This window comes from Phasianus colchicus, chromosome 2 (assembly GCF_987193195.1).
Source record: "Phasianus colchicus chromosome 2, bPhaCol1.hap1.1, whole genome shotgun sequence".
In the NCBI taxonomy this organism is placed as follows: Eukaryota; Metazoa; Chordata; class Aves; order Galliformes; family Phasianidae; genus Phasianus; species Phasianus colchicus.
The window spans coordinates 42,255,670-42,277,109 of NC_143437.1; the positions used below are offsets into that span (position 1 = coordinate 42,255,670).

Here is a 21,440-nt window from a genome sequence, read left to right on the forward strand (position 1 = left end):
GCCTTAAGTTTACTAACGACTGGCACTTGGCATCCAACAAAATTCTCATTACAGTGGTAGTACATGTCAGCCTGTGGGATCCAAAGGAACTGGGACTACTGCTTCCCACAGGTCAATGATGTGCTCTAGTGATAAGCTGCCAACACTGTGCTTGAAGTTGTCAGATCCATCCCCAAGCTTCTATCCACTGCATAGCATTTGCAAAGTGTTTTCCACAGTGGTCTCTCTTCCCTCTAAATAGAACATCCTTCAGTTCTCACTCTTCTTACTAATATGGATTTCATACATAGGCCAAGACAGTTTGAGGTAACTGCTGCTTGCCTCTATATGTCAAGCTACGTTCAAAGGACTGAGCATACTTTCAGAGTAGTGCTTCCAGAGTTTGCAAGGAATGCCCAGCAACAGATGGAAAGTCCATGTACTGTGGGGCTCTGAAGCAAGCAGTGAGACCTAAACACTAGCCAAAAAAAAAAATAATAATAATAAATTTCATCATGATACTTCAGCTTTGTTCTGGAGAAAGGCACTAATCTTCCAGATACAATATTTCCCTTCCCTCCTGCCCCTGGATCAAAACATTTGCAGTTTCATTAAGGAAACAGAAATTGCATCCTTTCAGAAGATTATGACTCAGTATCAGTCTCAGATGAAAAGTTCTGAGTTTTATAGTGGTCAGGAAGGAAGTGGGAATGGACGATTTTCTTAGTGTGTTTCACTTCAGTTCACCCATGGAAAAGACAGTTACTCATCATATACGACCCAGAACCATAAGTTGCTCCAACCTTTGCTTCAGCATCCAGAAGAGTAGGAGAACTGCTTGTAAGTACTTTGTTCTCATATGCAGTTATGCCACTTCTCCTTAGGGTCGTTGCAAAAGCCACTTTATTCTGAGGTTTTAACATTTTTTCTGTCTTTTTAAGATTAGGAATCTCTTCTTCCTGAACCAAAATTAAAATACTAAGTAGCAACATAAATCTATTAATGTCCAACGGTCATGCAGGAATATGTTGGCAAAGAAATGTACTTTTTTACTTCTAAGCCGTTAAAATATTGTTTTAAAGAGTGTATACATCATGAGGAGAGAGAAGAAAATAAATACAAGAGAGCGCTGTTGCCAGCCAAATGGGAGTTAGCATGCCATATGTGAAGTCACAGACAGTGAATTATTTTAAAGATTTTCTTAGTGAAATACCTGTGTTTCCTCCCTGTAACTGCAGAGTGCAAAGCTGCAAGTGTTATTGCTGTGCTTGTTTGAGAGGAACATGTCTTCTGAGATAATTGAAATGGGTGAAGGTGTGCCTATAAGAAAAAGCAAAATAAAAGAGGATACAGTCATGTTTCTTCACTTAGTGTAGAAGGTCATTTTTGAAGATGCTAGCTCTCAGATGCTTGCTTGCAACACATTGCTTCTTATACTGCTGATGCTGGCTTGCTCATTTCTGAAGGTGCTTTGTCCTGGACCAAAGAGAACTGCAGACCACCACCATGCTCCACCTTCTGGGCTTCCACAGCAATAAATTCAGCACATTCCATTCTCCTTTTCTTGTCAAATGCAAGTTTCGTAGGAGAGTTTTAGCGACAACATATTTCCTGTTAACCAAGGGTTGGAGATCAATCATTCAGATTGCTCTAAGGCAGAAAATTCCCACAAATCTTACCTTTTTCATAAGAAGATGACTTACGCCCCTTGGAAATAGTCAGATGTGAGCCAGTTCCAGGTGATTTCCTCTCATCTGTTCTTCTCCCAGTAGGAGAGAGTTGGTGTACAACCTGAAGCAACATGGAGAAGTTGTGACATACAGTTGTGCCTTGCTGTAAGGTGGGAGAAATCAGCGATATGGATGGAGTGTGCTCCCCCTTCCTGGGAATGTCTGTGCACAAGACCTATACACTGACACAGTGTATGTGTTTAATCTTAATTAAGACTGCTTTAAAGAAAGAGACTGTAGGGAAAGAGCTGGAAGAAGCCACAGATGGGGCTCTGTCTCTCCTTCTCTCAAGAGCTATATTTTAGCTGCGGCTCTTTCTCTTGATCCTCATTGGGTTGCCAAGACAATGACGCATGGCATATCGCAGTCATGAACTTCTTCTGAGGGCAAAATTCTTTACTTGGAGAGTGACAAAGCACTGGAACAGGCTGCCCAGAGAGGCTGATATTCAAAATGAACCTGAACACCTGCCCTAAGGAACCTGCTTTAGTGGGGATTGGACTAAGTGATCTCCAGAGGTCCATTTCAGCCCCTATGGTTCTGTGATTCTGTGAAATATTTCAATGTATGAGCAGTCCCTGAGATGATTTCTGGCAAAAAAAAAAAAACAGTACAATATCAAGGCAAGAAGACCAAGCAATAGTTCTGTGAGAAACATGATCCCAATCTAAATTCTGAACAATACTGTCAAGAGAAAATAGAGGTAGTTCAAATAGACTTCTCCATTGTCTTACTTCTTTTGATTCAAAAGGTGTCACTCTTCCCTGGTGAGGTGTTGTCCTGCCAGTTGGCGTTGTGCTTCTGCCAAGGGAGCAGTGAGATGGTTTCTTTTCTTGATGTTCCTTTGTTACCAGTCTCAATGGATCAGCCTTTTGTACAGAGCTTGCCTAAAAGATTTAAATACATTTGCATGAAGTTGATATAAACATGCATTAAAATCCTTCTACAGCAGGTGGCTCATTAAATTTTTAAAACTTTTGGAAGATGTATATCTGTGTATGGATGTATATATGCATATTTTATGTTATTCCCTCTTTGGACTCGGTCCACTTCCCCCAGTCCTCTGTGGAACAAGGAGAGGGGTAATTCAAAGTACACAGTGCAAAGCAACTGTTGCTGCTCTTAGGCTCTTATCCTTCAGTCTAGCCACCTTGCCAACCATAAGAAAAGTATTCCTCCCTGGGAAACTGCAACTGAGCTGATCCAGAAAAGTATGTTGAGTGGGAGGTGTTGGTTTTGTTTTGTTTTATTTTTTTTGCCAGATGTCCACCTTTTTTTTTACATTTGAAGTGCCTCACCCTCTGGACAATGGCTGTTTGGGAGCGCAAGAGTAGGCAGTCCATGGAAAAAACACATGTGACATCAGATTCATTTGTACAAACCCATGGCTTATTGCTCAAGGAATGGGGCACTAACAAACTGCAAACACAAAAGACCAACCAATTCCTTCGCCAAAAACAGTCACTAGGGCCAATTTTCCATGACTGTAAAATTTTCTGCACTGAACTCAAAGTTTAAGGGATTTTAGTCATAGGCGATGGTATCACCATCTTTATATTAATAAATCACATTAAAATTTAATGGCCATGCTTACAAAAATAGAGACAATGAAGAAGAATTATCTGAACACCAGAAGGTGGTAGAGTTTTCAGAAGCTAAATCTTTTTCTCTAAGCACAAAACAGCTTTGAGCAAGATTGATTAGCTCTTTCAGACAAGTATGCTAAAAGATGCAGAAATGAACAAAACTCATTGCTAAAGGAATATGATTTTCATTTTAAATTCAGATCTTTTTATTTTTATTTTTGCAAATTCTGGGAATATGCCAAAATTATCCAAATACAATCATTTTCATAGAATCATAGAATCACCAAGGTTGGAAAAAACCTCCAAGATCATCCAGTCCAACCATCCACCAATATATCCCCACTAAAACATGCCCTTTAATACGACATCTAAATATTTCTTGAACACAAGATTTTAACCATATATTTTAACTATAGATGAGCATGCAGTGACAAAATACAACTGGACCTCAGCTCAAGAAAAATGATATAGTAGTTAAGATCTTCAAAATTATTTTTGATGAAGTGACGTAAATCAGAAATTGCAGACAGAGAAGGAAAGTGTTCCTAAGCCATCGATATTTTTGCTAAATTCGCTGTTATTGCTAAAAATATTAAGACTGAAACTACTAAGTGACTGAGCAGAACTCAAACAACAACAACAACAACAACAGGGGTGCAATTTCAGAACAACTCAAGCCAATCTCAACCCAAATTACTATAGTCCTCTCTGTCTCCAGATGCATGTTTCCAGCCCCTCCCATATACAGCACCAGGAACCACAGAGTGGGAAGGGGCTGGTTCAGCAGGTGTAGTCAGGCGAAAAAGAACTGCTTATTCTGCCCAGTTAGTTTTGAGCTCACCATCATCAGAAGTGCCAAGAGGGTGACAGCAGTGCAAGTTATCATCAGCTTCAGCCAGACACTCATATGTGGCAGGTTTTGGTTTGGTTTGTTTTTTTTTGCTGAGTATATTATACAGAGACTGTTGAAAATCAAGCCTTTAAAGAGCTAACTACATAAGACTTGTAAATAGAAAATACTCTGTGGCAAATGTTTATACATAGGGCTGCCCTAAGAAGCCTATTTTAGAAAAAAGCTTCATCATCTAAAAGCATTCTTTGAAAAGGGTTTTCAAAAATCAGCATATTCTGATGCAATGCATGCTATCCTAGCCAGGTGGCAAAGATCTGTGTGAGACCTAAAAATAGGATGAGAGGAAGCACTTGACTTTCTAACTTAAGGCTCTAACAAGCTCATGAAATAGAATGTGTTGGACGGCAAAAGTGAATGAGAGAGATGAAGCCAGAGAGAAAGAAGATATATTTCCATGAACATGGTAAGTTACATTCACTACATATCTAAACAAAAATCAATTTCAGTTGAGGGTGCCACCAAATAGAGCACTGTTAGGTTGCTACATATGTCGCTGTAAAAACTTCTGGTTTCATTTTTTTTTAATGTATAGCATAGATTACAATTTTTAACTTATACACGAACATAGTCATTTTTAAAGAAATAACGTCGGGGAAATCAGTATAGGCTTACTGATTTGCCTGTGGTCTTTTTATCATAAAAACGTATGTAATTCTAAGATCATTTCATGAATCATAGCAAACTCCCTAGCCCAAGCAGCTGCTGCAATTTAGGTCTAAACTTTTCAAGAGATCCAATTACTCAGTATTTTAGATGATAATGAATAATTAATTTATTAATAAAGATTCCCTCAATTCAAACACTTTCATAAGAACAGTCATCAAGTTATCTGAACAAATAGTTTTACTTTTCTTCACTGGGAACACACAGATCACCAGTAAGTAGCAGAAGGTGCCAGCTCATTTTGGATCTTATGGGAGCTGGTGAGAGATTAAATAACCATCAGTGACACTGATCCTGCTGTTGCCTAAAGGAGGGACCAGATGATCTCCTGAGGTTTCTTTCAGTCCTACAGACCCTACATCATAGAGTTTACTTTCCCATACCAGCAGATCAAAAAACTTGGGAAAAAACCAACATATCTTCATGAATAAAGCAGTGAAAATTCAAATGCTACAAAAAACTGTCTACATATTCGCAAAAGTCATAATTCCCTGCTTCATAATTAGTCAGTTCTCAGGAAGAATATTCATGGACAAGGAAATAACATGTTTAGAGCTCATCAAAATCCACTGTAAAATTACACAGCAAAGTCCATGTAGTAAGAGAGAAAGTATGCACATTAGATCTTGATTGAAACTTTTCCAACAGTAACTTTTTAAAAGCTGTATCAGTATGCCTTCCCATACAACTCTCCCTTGTGCAAATGAATGATATCTTTCTTAGTAATCAGTAAAATTTATCTATAACTGCATGTCTGGCAGGAAACTGGCAACTTGTTTATTCCCAATTTCTAATGCATTCAGAAATCAGCTTGTTTGGAGATAATACAAATTATTAACTATTTGGGGCACAAGCTACATTCTGAAAGTATCTGTAATGATATGCAGTTAAAATAGATGCTTATCTTGTCTCACAGCTTGAAGTGGCCATTTCTTCACCAACTAGATCACATTACAGTACAAACAGGATTCATCATTAATAAAAATTACAGGCCAACAGAATGTACCTTTTTCATAGATGTAGAGCAAGTGGCATATCTCTCTCTCAATATTTTTTTTTCCCTTAAAATCATGTCGTCCTATTCTTTAACCTGTACCAGTAATTACTCAATTTGCTCCCCAGTCATTTTTGTACATATCTTCAAATTCTATTAGCTTTGACAGAAATAAATCGTATATTAGGTATTGTTATGCTTTCTTGGTTACAGCTGAGGAAACTCACCATTCCTAGATGGCTTTATGTGAAATATCTTATAAAGCTTACCACATGCCTCTGTGACATGTATTTCTGCTTCTGTTACACAAGATGATCCCTTCACTTTGATTTCTCCCATGCACAGTATCTCAATTCTGGACAGAAAAACAGCATGAGATTTTGCTTTACATCCAAAATTTAGAGCTGTCCAGAGTCACAGAATCATTTAAAGCTTTCATCTGCTAATAAGACAGCTCAAAGAAACACAAGTGAGTCACCATTTTCGCATCTTTCACTACAACACTGATTTTGTGCTTCTGTTTTATGTTCCTTTTCCCCGAGCCTTCAAATTCTAGATTCAAATCATCAGCATCCACTCTGTTCACTGCACGGCCTTCCTCTGCCATGAGATCAGATAAAGAACACATGTTTCTGTCAGACATTTTAGAGTTCACCCAGGACATCTGGGCAGTATGCCCACCAGTCTAGCTCACGCTTGTGCCAGATTCCAGTTGGACTGCATCCAACGTTGGTTGGATGATGAAAGTCCAGATAACAACAAGCCCAGAAGTCTGCTGTCCTCAACATCCCCCTTCTCAGAAGTGTTGCTGAAGCCTCCAACTCCCCCCCCCCCTTTTTTTTTTTTGTGCATGGCTGCATGCCACAGGGGGAGAACAAAATAAATCACAAGGAGTCCCTGTGTAGAATAAATATTTCTGGTTTTACCTCATTTGGCAAGAGCCACTTGAGACATTCAGATGAGACATACTGTTTCATACTGCGAAAGTTTTCAAGATAAGCTACCAAAGTTTTTTGTCTTTACTGCTCACCTTAGCTGCAAATTGTTTATCCCACATTACTTGGCTTGTTTATAAGTCTGACAATTGAAGCACTAAGCAATTGTGAAATCCCAGCTGTAGGAGTGACCAAGGAGATCCAAAATCAACACAGAACAAATAAAACAATTTCCTACAGCTAAACTTTCCAGCTTCTAGCTTATGAATAGCACACATTATTTAGAAATACAGTCAACCTTAAAGGCTGAAAATATCTGCTTCCTACTTGAAGTTACTATTTCAGACATGTCTGATTCTGCTCTCTTAAGCACATTCAGTTTAGAAATTGTCTCATGATTCAGTACATCCACTGCCTAGTGACTTTCAAGCCATACATTATCATTATCAATAAAGTGGGATAGTTGCCTCTTTTCTCACCTGACAAGTTTTAAATTTCATTTCAGTTCCTAATCAGGCAGAGAGAGCAGTACATTGGCTAATCTGAGTTCATTTCTGCTCTACTCAGTGGAAGCAAGAGATTAATTTCCAATAGATATGAGTATTTTCAGAGAGACTACATTTGAACAAAGCACAGATTTCAGCTAAATGCTAACAAAAAGAATAAGGAAGATTTGTAATAAGCAGTATGCTCACACAAAGCAAGAAAAAAAGCAAAACAATGAAAAAGAAAAAAAAGCATAACAGTGAAATATTTAGGTATCTATATATTCTAAATGATGTGTTTGACAATGTTGTAAACTGGCTGTGGAAGAGCTGTCAGAGATATAAGAGAGAAAAAAGACTTTCAGTTGACATACAGAGTTAACTTGCCAAAGCTTGTAAAAAACTAAGTGATTTTATCATTGATCAGGCAAAAGGCAATAGGAACCCATACTTTGCTATTAATATCTCTGAAGCAATGTTCCTGCAAAGCTGCCTGTGGCCCCACATGAGAGGTGATACAGTTCTTGTGCTTCTCTCTCCGTGATCTCTCTTCTTGTGTGGACAAAGATGCTGTTTCTCGCAGGATAGCTTGTGCAACCTAACAAAGAATATGTTATACACACATAATTTTTAGTTCAAGTCACAGCTAGAAGAATCAAGCAATTCATGAGGTTTTCTGTTTTTAACAAAAATGAAGTAATCTAAGTACAGTGATAGCCACTACCATGCAACACCTCAGCAGTAGGTAATTTCAGATTTTCCTTCCTAAAGAAATGCCAACACAGGGTGTTAGTCTCTCACTATGAAAACACCAGGACTAGCATAGCTCAGGATCAATATTTAAAACCTACATATTTAAACAAAATGAATGAAATTCCACACTTTGTTCTCCTAGGGACTGAGACTCAACAGCACCAGCTATGACAATCCTTGCCCATAGCATCCTAATATCTTTATCAGCATCACACAACAAATTATATTATCATACAACAAAAAAATTTTCACAGGTTTGAACAGTAATTCCACAGCATCACATGTTCCAGAGCAATAGAATAATGTCGTCTGCAACAGAAGCCAACTGGCTTCTTGTTACTCTTGCTTTTTTTTTACATTTTTAATCATCCTGTGTGTGACTAATTTCTTCTTTCTGAACTTCATAGTTAATAAAAGAATGAGTTACATGAATGTATATGTTTGGGAAAATTAAAAAACAAACTGAAACATAACATGAAAAGACATTTTTAAATGGAAAATATCAATATTAGATGAAAAATCTCATGAATTAGTACACTGAAATGAAAAGAGAGACCAAAACTTCTTCACTCCAGGAAGCAAGGGTCTGGTTAATTGATGTATCTGACTTATTTTAAAGAGGCATTACTAGAAATTATATCTGCACATTAGAGAAATACCTAGGAATAAAAGGCTTGATTTGTTTTTCTCCTAGGTTTAGGCTCTCTGTGGATAAATAAAATTTATCTCACCAGACTGCACCATCTGGAAGATAATTATCTGTTCCAGTCACCTCAATTCACATATGATGAAATGAATCCCTCTTTAAAGGCACATATTTTTATCCCTTGAATATGTAGAAAGATGAAATGACCCACTCAAACCAGATCTTTGTCTTTTGATTTCTGGTCAGAATCATTTAATTTCCCCTAAGCTTGCTGTCTCCTGTGTAAGAGGGGAGTAATGAAATTCTCCCTTCCTTTACCTCCCTTTAACGAAGGTACGCAATTACATCGTAAAGTAACAATTAACCCTGCAAGTAAATTAAACAAATTGGACATTAAGAAAAAAGAACAATAGAACCTGTTCAACATGATTAAATCTCTTTGATTTCAGGAGTTCATCGACACATTTATACTAATCAGTTACATTTTCCAACCTGATAGTCTCTCCTGCTCCATCCCAATGTGACTCCTATTCAGGGGTTCACTCTGTGCTTTTCTAAGGGAGGCCACTGTTTCCTTCCCTGAAATTTTACTGTACTAAATAAGAACTGAAATGAGGTTTAGTTAAAGGTCTCACTATATTTATTGCCAGAAAACAGCCTGTGTCTGGCTAAAGAACTGTTTTATTAAAAAGGTCAATGACATACACGAAAACCAGAGTTAATTTCAAGAGACTTTAATTGGCTTAATTAGGCCAGTGCAAATCTGTTACCTAGGCTGACTCTCTAGTTAGTGGAGGGAGACAGACACCATCTGCCCCTCTGTTACTGTCAGAGACAGGCTGGTTAAACCCCTTTGTAGAGGTACTCATCTCTTGGATAACTAATGTTAAATGGAAGAGGACCACTCAAGGAATATATTTAAACATGGCTTAGTGTAGACCTGATATTTCTCCCCTTCAGTCTGAGCAGGGCAGGAATGAAGTGACAGTATTCAGGCAAAAGAAAAACTAAGCATAAATTATTCAGGCAGTATTAAACACAAAGTCTTACAGTACCGGTGTCTCTGATTTTCTGTCAATGAGATTCACAGTTCCTGTTTTTCTTTCTGCTTTTAGCCTCTTCTGTTCTGAACCTCTGAGCTCATCTCGAAGCTCCATGTTCTGCCTAGTCAGCATCTCAACCTGGTCTCTTAGCTTGCCATAGGCAGCATGCCAGCAGGACTCATTTCTCCTGAACTCCTCCTGCAGTCCTGTAATCTGTTGCTTTAATATCTATCAGAAGAAAAAAAATAAGTGTCATGTCATTGCCTGCTCTGGTCTAGGCATGCCAACTTTACATTCACACAAGGAACTATGGAGCCCTTTGTCATACTTGAATTCCTGCAATATAAAGACAACACATTTGAAGTAATATTAAAAATATTGCAAACACCTATCATCTTACCAAGAGGTGAGATATTCTTGTAAAGGAAGATCAGGAGATGTAAACTAATAATGCAAAAAACAAACAAAAACAAACAAACAAAAAAAACCCCACACCATTAAAAGGACACATGGTATGTTTCAATGGCAAAAACTGGTAGTTCATCGGAACTTCGTGTAGTGTGATTAGCTCTAGATGGTCCTTACAGACACAGGGGATTGCAAAGACATTTTTATCTGAGTTCAAGGAAGTGAATTAATGGCATTTGTTACATTTTGATGAGGACCTCTTGCTATACATTTCCATTATTTTCTCCTATTCTCTTCTCATTCCATCATCCATGGTGTTTCCAACACTGAGTCCTCTTCCTTTGGAAGCATTCATGCTGGATACTGCAGCTGCAACATCAGTAGAGTTTAGCCAGAAATCTGCAGTTTGGTCTGTAATCAACCATCATGTACATTCCTTCTTTTTAACTTTCCCTTCACTTATGTATCCGTCCAGTGTGATTATACAGACTTAGTTTGTTACATACCCAACTAGGTATCACCAAAGCACCTCAAAGCCAAAGGTCAGGACAGTTTACAAGAAAAAAGAACTACTTCCCAGCTCAGGGATGACAATGCAGAATAATGGCCACTGAAATAACAACGCTTGATGTCAAGAAGTTGTAAAGCACACTTTGACAGGAGATAGAAATGTTTCAAGACTCAACTTAGATATGGGAAAGCCAGTACACAGAGGTACAAAGAACAGGGGGGCTCCCTGATGCTTCTGTACAAAACAGAAGGCACAGTTCTTCAATTTATTCTTTTTTCTTATGTAAAGAGAGCAAGTTGTACATTTAAAACAAATCACAGTAATGTTTTTTAATACAAACATCTTCACTGTACACACAGCCATCTTCAGTGAGCAGTACAAATGAAAGGACTCAGGTCCATATGATACCTGAACACAAGAACGTTCACTGAAGAGAACAGCATATTTATTTTACAGCTTACTTGTATTTCCTCTGATTTCACACTTTCTCCAATGACTCTAGCTGTTCCTTTGAACTTGCTATGCACCTTTGTGTCAGTTTGCTCTCTGTTGTATTGCTGGCCCCTGACAGCCTTGAGTTGGTCCATTCGTATTCTGCTGAGAAAGTTTAAAAAAAAAAAAAAGAGTATTAGATTGGCATAACTGTAACAAAGGACTGTCTCTAGATGTGCTTCCTCTAGGCATGAATTTTGGGGGGCTTGGGCATGTCTCAGATATACTAATACTGCTGAGAGTGGCAATAAGTGATTAGCACTTCTCAAAACAGAGGTTGGAGAACTCACGCATCACTTGGAGCACTTGTACAAGACCAGCTGCAAAATTTATTCTATTGGGCAGATGGAAGTACATTTATTCATTTAATTAATAATTAATTTAATTAAAATTTTCTGATAATCTAAAGACTATGAACTTAAGAGACTCATAGTCACATTTGCTGTGTACAGGTAAAGCCACATTAAGGCAGATTTGCAGAAGGCACAGCCTGTTCCCTAGCACCACACCTATGAGGCACCTCACCATGCAAGGCTAGAGACTGAGCTATACTTCCATTTGCTTGGTCATCCCCATAATGAGAACAGCCATGGATCTGCATGAAAGGGGCTGAGTATATTACTTATAGGTGAGTAAATTACAGGAGCCAAATATGAGAGGCCATCACTAAGGCAGAATTTTGCCTTCATACCCAATGTACCAAGGCATGACTGGTCAGGAAGCATGCTTAAAAACTCTGCAAAAGCTGTAGAGCATTATTTGTACAACCAGGATTAATTTCAATTTGATATTAAATTATTTGTTAGTTTCTTGCTTCAGTTCACTTCATGACTTACAGCCATCTGACTATCTCTATTACTTGACAGCTACAGGAGGCAGCCATGACCTCATGTTTTCCTCTCCATAATGGAGTTTAGCTATTCGACAACAAAATATGAAAGCTGACAATAACAGTAGGAGGCAAATGAGCTCCCCATATCCTGCTGCTCTTTACGATTTATTACTTTTATTTTTTTGCTGTTTTCTCACTTAAATAAGCCAGTCTAATATTTTCATTAAATGCATGCAAAAAAAATTCTCAATGTTCAATTGAAGTATTAATTTTTTTTGCATTATTCTGGTTAAATCGGTATATACAGCCTCTGCTTACTTATGTGTAGCTTGCCACTGCTCCAAATCCAGACCAGTTGCCCTGAAATACAAGATACAAGAACAAAGATGGAAGATCTACACAAAACATCTTCCACTGACGAGTACTCTCTTAAGTTTCTGCAAAACAGAAGCCAGCTGGCTACTCCCTCCAAAATCTCAGCTGATATCAACCTCTTCAGAACTGTTCATGAGTTGCACCTGTACAAATAAAATTAACAGAGCTGGAGCATCAGCCCAAGTGTACAGTCGCTCACAGGGCCATATCGCTAGTACGTCCACAGGTCTCCACCCTACGCTGCACAAGGCAATGCTGGGCAAAGTCTGGAGTTCAGTGAAGGACAGGATCATGCCTGGCAAGCAGCTTAGTTGCAGCTCCCCAGTCTCTAAGACAGGTTAGCTGTACAAAAGTGTTGCGCTGTGTCCCTTTGGCTCAAGGCTATAAAACAGCCCCTGGCCTTGAAAAAAAGTAATAATGAAAGAACCTGGAGCACACACAGTACTTCTTTGAAGCCTCAGACAGTCTGTTCACACCCCAGCTATAAACTAAAAGCTAGGTGCAGAGATGTAAAATATTAGAAAAGCTAAGTACTTGTGTCAACTCAAACCCTTGCATGAATCCCAGGCATACCTCTGCCTGAGGCACATAGCAGCAAGCTGGCTGTGAGGCAAAAAGTAAACATGCAGCAAGGCTTTCCCAAGAAAAAAGACCACTACTGAACTCTCTGACAAATAACTAAGAGCCAGCAGCATCTCCCTCAGCAGTGGAGCCACAAGCTGCGTTCCAGGCTCCACCAGGCACTAGATATGCACCACCAGCTACACTCCAACTGTTTTCACTTTCTTGTCTATATTATTTGTGTCTGCAAAGGCTCAAAAACAAAGCACTTTGAAACAAAAGAATGGACGGACTAGGCAGGTCCAGGCATTGCTCTTAAAAGGGTTTTCACGGCTTCCAACAAATTTAAGTCACCAAAATGGCCGAAGTAACTTGCTTTGGATGTAGCTGCCACCTTGTGCTCCTTACTGGTTTGAAAATAACAAAGCAGACTGCATAAATCTGCATAGGGCAACACAGCCAGGGAGGATAAGCTGCCTTTCACAATTAGTTTTAACTCATAAATTAGAAAACTGAAATGATGCACACATTATACTAGGCATGTATATTTGGATAAATAGTTGTGTGGACATATAAGGGGGTTACTGTGGCTAATGACATGAATAAATCTAGTGAAAGCTCTTTTGAAAATCTTCACTGTTTTTAAATAAAAATGAAAGCCACTGTCAGCAGGCAGACAATCCTGCACTGCAGTAATTCTGCACCTGTGCGTCACTCCACAGCCCAAATTTAAACCAGTAAAGGGAAAAGCAGCACCTAATTTCATTAGTAGCTTTATTAGCTACCAAATCCCACAGATATTCACATCTGAAGCACATATCACAGCCAGCTGGAGATCACCCAAGCTGTTTGCAAGATCACAAACTAGAAAAATCTTTATTAAAGTCATCCATTGTTAAGACACTGAAAGCATTTTGCTGAAAAATACCTATAAAAAGAAATCAAACAAACTGACATATGTAAGTCAGAAAATACCATTTGGCAGTAATCCTATGGTCTTTGAAATCAAGAGGAATGAGCAAGCAGATGTGAAAAATAATTTCACAGAATCACAGAATGACCAGGGTTGGAAGGGACCTCAAGGATCATGAATCTCCTGCCACCAACCTCCTGCCACAGGGCAGGGCCACCAACCTCCACATTTAATACTAGACCAGGCTGCCCAGGGCCCCATCCAATCTGGACACCTTGAACACCTCCAGAGACAGGGCATCCACAACCTCTCTGGGCAGAACTTCCCCCTGACATCCAACCTAAATCTTCCCTCCCTCAACTTAAAACTATTTTGCCTTGTCCTGCAGTTATCAACCCTTTCAAAGAGCTGATTCCCCTCTTGTTTATAGGCTCCCTTTAGGTACTGAAAGGCTGCAATGAGATCACCCTGCAGCCTTCTTTTCTCCAGGATGAACAAGCCCAGCTCCCTCAGTCTTAGTTTGCATTATCTATTAAAATAAAAATCAGTAAGTTATTCTTTCTTGGCACTGGTTCAGAACCAGAAAAGCGAAAAGGGAAAGTATCACTTCTGTATCACTTCTGTATTTATGGTAGACAGCACCCAAGCTTTCTGACAGGCTTCCTCACATTAAAAAAAATGTATATATTTGATTTGACAATAAGCTTACTAAATTTTTATTACAGGCATTTGTATTACCTCTAATTAGTTACAGTTGAGAGGACAATTCTGCTTCTTCAGAAAAAAAAGTGTTTCTGAAATTATAATGTTGTTGGTCACATGATATGCACTTTTGATAACTGGAAACACAAGGTACCCTGATGTGAACGCCACAGGGAAAGTTTATCCTTTACTCCATCAGATGCCTATCCCCTAAAACAAATTATCCTGATCCTTACAGATTTCAGTGTAATCTGAATACGTTCAGCAATTTACACAAAGCATTTGTCATTACTCAGCTTTAAGACCCAAACTGTACCACAGTTTTCAGAGTTGGCCCCTTTGGTTAGGCATCTTACTTTTTATCTATTCATCGAGGTAAGTGTTTCAGTTCTCAGGGACAACATAGATGCCATTCAGACAAAGCTAGCTACTAATTATGGATTTAGCAACCTGATTTTAAGGTTGCTAATGGAAGTACTGGCTTCAGTACATGCTCAAATCAGTTCCTTGTGTATATAGACCTACCTGAGAAAATGCATTGCTTTGTCCTGTTCTTCTTCTGCTCCAGTCAGTGAAAGGGTTCCGCCATGATATACACCAGTTTCTAATCCTCTGGAAAGGATGTTCTGGGTTTCTTCTACAAAGATATCTACATTAGCACTGGCTGCATAACTGCAGTAAGTTTTACTGATGAATCTGTCAAACAGAACTAACTTATCAGAGAATAATTACACAAGTATTCAGACTCCAACATAGTTCTTAGTAGTGCAGTCCGAGCCCTGCAGGTCATGATAACTGAAATGGATTTGGGGGATATATCAATGTCAGCTGTGAATGTGGTTGTCAAGTGATAATTCAACTTTATTTTGAATGTAGCTTTTACACAGTCCTTGATGCTCTTTTTGGAACAGCTTAGCAATCTGTGACAGAGTAATTAAGAGCTGTCAGGAGTAAGTATTCCTGCCCTACAGTGGAAGCTGAGAAAAAAGAGTAAGAACCAATTTAATAAAAAGGTCTAAATTCTTTCTCAGCAGAATACCATTTCTTTTGCAGAAGTAAGATGACCAAGCCAAAAATGATTAGGAGGATTTCTGGCTGAAGAACTGTGACACTATCCAGGACAAACTGAGAGAAGATGCTCATAGGAAAACATAATTTTCTACTAATACTGGGCTCTCTGTGTCTGAGGAATAAAATAAGCAATTGTGAGAAATTATTTTGCCCAGCCTGTTGTATCTCACATTGTCTCTGAGAGGGGTAAATAGAAAACAAGAACTTCTCACTGCAAAGAATCAGGAGGTTGAATATACATAAGCTACCAGAAACTCTAGCACTGATTCCAGGGACTGACTGAAACATCCCATTACCAGTCTCATGGGGTGAAAAGTCTGCACATGAAACTGCATCTCTTAGCAACACAATTAGGAAAAATGACCAATGACATAGAGAGTCAAGCATAACTAGGGGCTTGCAGGTATTTCTCTCCCTTCCTTTCTGTTTTTAACAATTTCTGACTGAGAAATACCAACAGAGATGAGCATATACCTAGGGAGAATAAACAGAATCAAACTAAGAGAAATTTAATTTCTGTATTGAAAAGAAATGGAAACAAAAACTCAGGTAGCTCTTACCTAACATATTTGTAGGCAGTTTATTCTGTGGTTGCTTCACTGCAGGGGCTCCTTTAACCCTAAAAACCACTGCTGAGGATGGCAGATTAAGGCTTGTAACATGCCTGGCCTTTGATTCAGGTTCATCCTCTCTCCTTTTGGATTTTGTGAGATGAAATGCAGAATGCTGAAGAGAAGAGTGAGCCTTGCTCCCTTTCAGGTTGACAGCTCCAGTGCTGGAATCACTGCTGCTTGTGCTGAGGGAGAGACTTTGATGTCTTGAGAGTGCTAGAACATCTTGTTTTCTTGAGGAGGAACTGATGTTCTTTTTCATGGAGATTTGTTCAGTTTCACTGGGCTCATCACTAGCATAATCATTTTCAGAGAGATCCAAATGTCTGTCAGAATGATCTGCTACCTGAGGCCCATGCTGGGAGGGATATTGACTGCAATGAGATTTGGGGTCATCATCACTACTGGAGGATAAGCAGCCTGACCCATGGGATGAAGATGCAACATGCCATGTCATGGCAGCTGTCCCGTTCCTTTGCCATTCCTGCTGGGATGAGCTTCCTTGCTCCACAGTCTCAAGCGAGTTACAAGTAATTTTTATGATCTTATCATTGACCTTCTTAAAACCAGTGTGGATTTGTCCTTTGCTTTCTGGGCTCTGGCTCCCTGAAACAAGTTCTTGTGGGCATACCTGCACATGCTTCTGGCCCTGTGTGAATGCAGGGACTGCACTCCACTCTCCTTTCCTCATACGTTCTGATTCTATACCCTGAAGTGTAGAACACTTTTGCAGGACTTCCAAAGGGCTTTCTTCTTCCTCTCTGAGCTCACCCTGTAGAAGCTGATTTGTTCTACCTAGGTTTATTTGCAGTGTATCCTTCATAAGTCTTCCATCAGTTCTGTCAGCTTGCTCTAGGGAATCCTTGTGATTAGTTTCACTTTCCCCACCTAATTGTAGGTTCATTTCTGTTGTTTCAGGACATGAGTTCATGATTTCAGTCCACTTCTTATGAGGTGAGCCAACAGCATCTTCATCTCTCCTAATCACTACTTTTTCTTCTGCACTTTGCTCCCGTACTTTCACTTCACAGTCAGTCTGAGCCTTAATTCCCTTCTCAGCTAAAGCACAGTTTGCCTTTTTTCCATGTGTACCTATATGCATGGAGCTGCTGACTTGCAGATTTACATGAGGGTATTCCCTTGGCTGCAGTATCCCTGCATCCATTTGTCCCGGCTGGGAGAAAAGACTCCAGTGCCCCACATCAGTTCTGGAATGCTGGCTCACTTCTTTGAAAGGCTTCTGTTTACTTTTTTTGACCCTTACAGTACCTTCTTTTCGCTTCAGAAAAGTCTTCCGAGGTGTTCCTTTTGCCTTGCTCTGAAAAAAACAGCAAAAATAATGACAATCATAATCTGAGATTCATTCATCAGAAAAGTATTTATGTTAATTGAAAAAGCTGAGACACCAGAAGTCTTACAGTAACTGGCTATGGATGACTGAGCTCATGAACAACCGTCTGCAGACTACATAAAAGGTATGAGAACTTTTAATATGAGTCATTGTGTGACACCTCCATTAAATCCTAAGGAGAGTCAGAACTTAGACGTTTAGTGCTAAGTGTTTGGATGGTCAAAGATGAGAGTTTTCATCATTGTTTTTGAAGGCAGTTTGAGTGTTTTGTACAATGTGGCAGAAATATATAAATGCATCAGTTTAAAATGTTATTTTTCCAATGAGACAGAGAAAATTGTGATAAAGAGTGCTAAAATGTACGTCTTCCTTCTAATTCAGCAAACCTAAGATAATGCAAGGCCTGACACCCAAAGGTTCCCACTGAAAAAATTCCTATTACATTTGGTATTAAGGTTAAGGCTGTTAAGGCTTTTAAGCCTTAACCTTGCCTCTAACAGAACAGTTACCCAGTTCTGAGCTGATTAAAAACTCTGGTCGTTAACTATTGTCAGATTTGGCACAAAGTGCAACAAGAATAAAATATCTTCTCAACTTTCAGCCATTAACACAGAGGACAATGACAAGACAACTTGTTCAGATGCTTCTAAGCTAGTGTTTGAGATATCGGAGAATCACAGAATGGCTTGGGTTGGAAGGGATCTCAAAGATCATCTAGTTTTAGAGTAGAAGACAAAAGGAGGACATGAAAACAGGAGATGTGTCTCCCCTGTGAATAAAAACTTTGAGCTTTGTAGAACAGCTGTTCACAAGTCTGTAGGGCTTGAAACTGCATGGACAGACCTGCACATAAACTTGTCTTAATCTTGAAGGAGAAGATGATTTCTGGCATCCATCTCTGCATCAGATGTCACTTTCACACTGCCTATAATCATTCCTGCTTTTAATCTTGTGAGAAATATGCTATGAATCAATGAGATTAGTTGTTTAAACTGTGTCTGCTAAAGCTTGACTTGATATGGCTTTGTGAAAGGCAAAAAGCAGAAAAGTTTAAAGAGAAGCAAATGATCTGGAGATGACCAGTATTAAGAAACTAACAGAATCAACCTTGATGTCTGACTTAGCTGGGCAAGTAAGCTGAGACTCAGGCAAAAATTTTGTTCCAGAGAGTTTGTGGGCAGAGAAGAATACAGTGGGAGATAGCGGGAACTGTGACTGAATAATAAGTGGTCCAACGCAACCGCTCGTATGCCAATAACGTGAGGATGGGGCCATTTTCTTTTTTTGGGGGGGGACAGGAGGAGAGAGGGAGGTTTTGAAGAGTCTTCCAACATCATGTGAAAGAACAGTGGAAAAATGCACTGCTACACAGTGAGCCAAAATAGCGCCTATACAACCTCCAAGTCAAAACATCAAAAACAAAGTAAACACACCAATGGCACAGTACCTGCTGATTCTGCTCCTGTTTTTCTATCAACTGAGTGTCTACCTGATGCTGGTCAATAAATTTTTCAGAAGCCTTCTGTCTAATATAAATTCCTGCTGTGATTGGCCTAGGCGAGGAAAAAAATTACTTATTCGTAATGTTCTCCAACTATCTTTTGTTCAGTAATTCTTATTCTCTTCTTTTCCAACATGAAAAATGTTAGCAAAAGATACAGCATTATTGGACACTGAAGACCCACTCCGAAACATCCTGTTAAAAGTATACATGAATTTTGTTTCCTTTTAGGAACTTTTTGGCTGCTGTCAGTTAGTATGTGTTATACGGTATTTTTTACAATCAACAAGAACATGCTTTAGTAGTTTGACTGACTGATTAAACTCGTTTCTTACCTGTTTCCTAGGTTTCCAGTCTTTACCTTCGTGCTGAAGGGAGATGGAAGAATCTCCTTCATTTGTTCTGTTTGTTCTTCAACTGCAGAAAAAGTTTCAGGGAAAGTCCTTTCTTTTAATTGACTGTTATCTGAGCAGCAGGAAAAAGGTCAATGAAAACAATTTATGCAAGTTTTGACTTTTGAAAATACTTCATAGAATATTTTTAAATTAAATTTGAAAAAAAACCCACACCTACTAATCCTCATATCTAGCATCTGGGAATAATGAAACAAGAAATGGTGATTTGTACTCCTTGCCTCAAGAGACTTGCAATGCATAGTTAATGTGATCACTGCAGAATATTACACTGGAGACTCATCACTGGACAGCACTGAAATTCTGTATCTATAAACACGATGACTCACAAGTCAGTTCTGTAAACATTTTAAATAGCAATATTCATAGGCAAGAGACTTTCTAACTGGGCATTTTCCATTCTATTTCACAGAAGCGTGCAAATTTGTTCATCTTCCCATTTAGGTTTACAGGCTATGTTCCGTACAACAAGAAGGCTTCTACTGCATTTAATCATTTATCTAAATGTCACCTAATCGAGACTTGCTCTACAGCTCACGTTGGTCTGTCAATTTTGGGAAAATGCCTTAATTGATTTATTCACACAAAACGCCACTGCTGTTGCCAGAAACCACAGAGGTTGCTTTTTGACACAGACACACCTAGTGCTCCTGAAGGCCTTGGTCGCACTGTCTTGCAACACAAAACCTTCTAATGCCCTATCAGGTCTCGTGACTCGATCTAGTGCAGGAAGCATAGGGGGTAACATCTAAACCCGTTCTTTTCAGTGACTTAGTGGAAGTGATTTCCTGTATTTCAATCACTGACATTGGTGATACAAAAGTTTTTATATTCTTCCCTCAGCTTTTTCAGCCACGTACCAAAAATCTTCAGTCTGATGACCTATAAAGAAGTGTTATTTCTGCAACTCAGTCACCTGCCATAAACTAGAATTGCATTGGCACAGGCTGCCCAAAGAGGTAGTGGAGTCACCATCCCTGAAGGTTTTCTAGAAAAAGGCAGATGTGACACTGAGGGACGTGGCTGGTGAGCATGGTGGTGATGGGTTGATATTTGAACTAGATGATCTTAGCAACTGAAGGAACTAAGGCTGTTTAGTTTGGGGAAAAGGAGGCTGAGGGGAGACCTTATTGCTCTCTTCCAATATCTGTAAGGTGATTACAGTGAGAGCAGGGCTGGTCTCTTCTCACAGGTGACAGGATGAGGGGAAATGGCCTTAAGTTGTGCCAGGGTAAGTTTAGGCTGGATATCAGGAAACACTTCTTTACAGAAAGGGTTGTTAAGCACTGGAATAGGCTCCCCAGGGAGGTGGTTGAGTCACCATCCTTGAATGTGTTAAAAAACTGTTTGGATGTGGTGCTCAGGGACATGATTTAGCAGAGGCTTGTTAGAGTTAGGGTAGCACAGGTTAGGTTGTGGTTGGGCTCAATGATCTTTAAGGTCTTTTCCAGCCTGAGCAATTCCATGATTCTATGATTCTACAAGTCTAGTATGTAGTAGAAGAACTGGAGGTTGCACAGCACAGCAGGTGGGTTCAAGCAAGGAATGCAGAACCCATGCTTCCTCCTTATAGTCTCATCTGTGAGGCTCTGCTTTATCCAGTCTTTTAGATGGTCTATCTATTTACCTACAAGACAAGTAGCAATGAGAATGGTATAGCAAGAGAAGTGTCTGAGCACTACAATTTTCCCCTAGTTCTCTTCCTGGTGCAAGAGAAGAACAAAAGCATCTAGGCAGCTGTATAATTCACCTTTGTTTTTTGTTCTGGTTTCTTCCTGAGCATCTTGTCTGGAAAGCTGTTTTGTGGGGCTCTCAGTACTCTGAAGCAATGGCTCTGTGCTTATCCCTTTAAATGAAAATTGGAGACGTTAGAAGTACTGCTGGTGCACTCCTGTTCATGTTTCCAGAATTAAAAACCCACCCTCATCACAGCAGTGAGCACCACTCTGTTCAGCCCCATCCTCAAGCACAC

General features: G+C 39.3%; 1 protein-coding gene across 3 annotated transcripts in view; it reads right to left on the reverse strand.

The window, feature by feature from the left end:
• LOC116243086 (uncharacterized) overlaps positions 1 to 21,440 on the reverse strand; it is a 34,792-nt gene that overhangs the window by 7,811 nt on the left and 5,541 nt on the right. For all 3 annotated transcript variants that reach the window (XM_090135496.1, XM_090135497.1, XM_090135498.1), the window contains 13 exons: positions 21,219 to 21,314; positions 19,391 to 19,520; positions 19,002 to 19,107; positions 16,153 to 17,521; positions 15,047 to 15,158; positions 12,289 to 12,330; positions 11,108 to 11,243; positions 9,740 to 9,955; positions 7,737 to 7,883; positions 2,444 to 2,596; positions 1,659 to 1,770; positions 1,193 to 1,299; positions 783 to 938 (listed from right to left, as the gene is read on the reverse strand). In XM_090135496.1, coding sequence (XP_089991622.1) covers positions 783 to 938; positions 1,193 to 1,299; positions 1,659 to 1,770; positions 2,444 to 2,596; positions 7,737 to 7,883; positions 9,740 to 9,955; positions 11,108 to 11,243; positions 12,289 to 12,330; positions 15,047 to 15,158; positions 16,153 to 17,521; positions 19,002 to 19,107; positions 19,391 to 19,520; positions 21,219 to 21,314 — 2,882 coding nt within the window. The remainder of the gene's footprint in view (positions 1 to 782; positions 939 to 1,192; positions 1,300 to 1,658; positions 1,771 to 2,443; positions 2,597 to 7,736; positions 7,884 to 9,739; positions 9,956 to 11,107; positions 11,244 to 12,288; positions 12,331 to 15,046; positions 15,159 to 16,152; positions 17,522 to 19,001; positions 19,108 to 19,390; positions 19,521 to 21,218; positions 21,315 to 21,440) is intronic.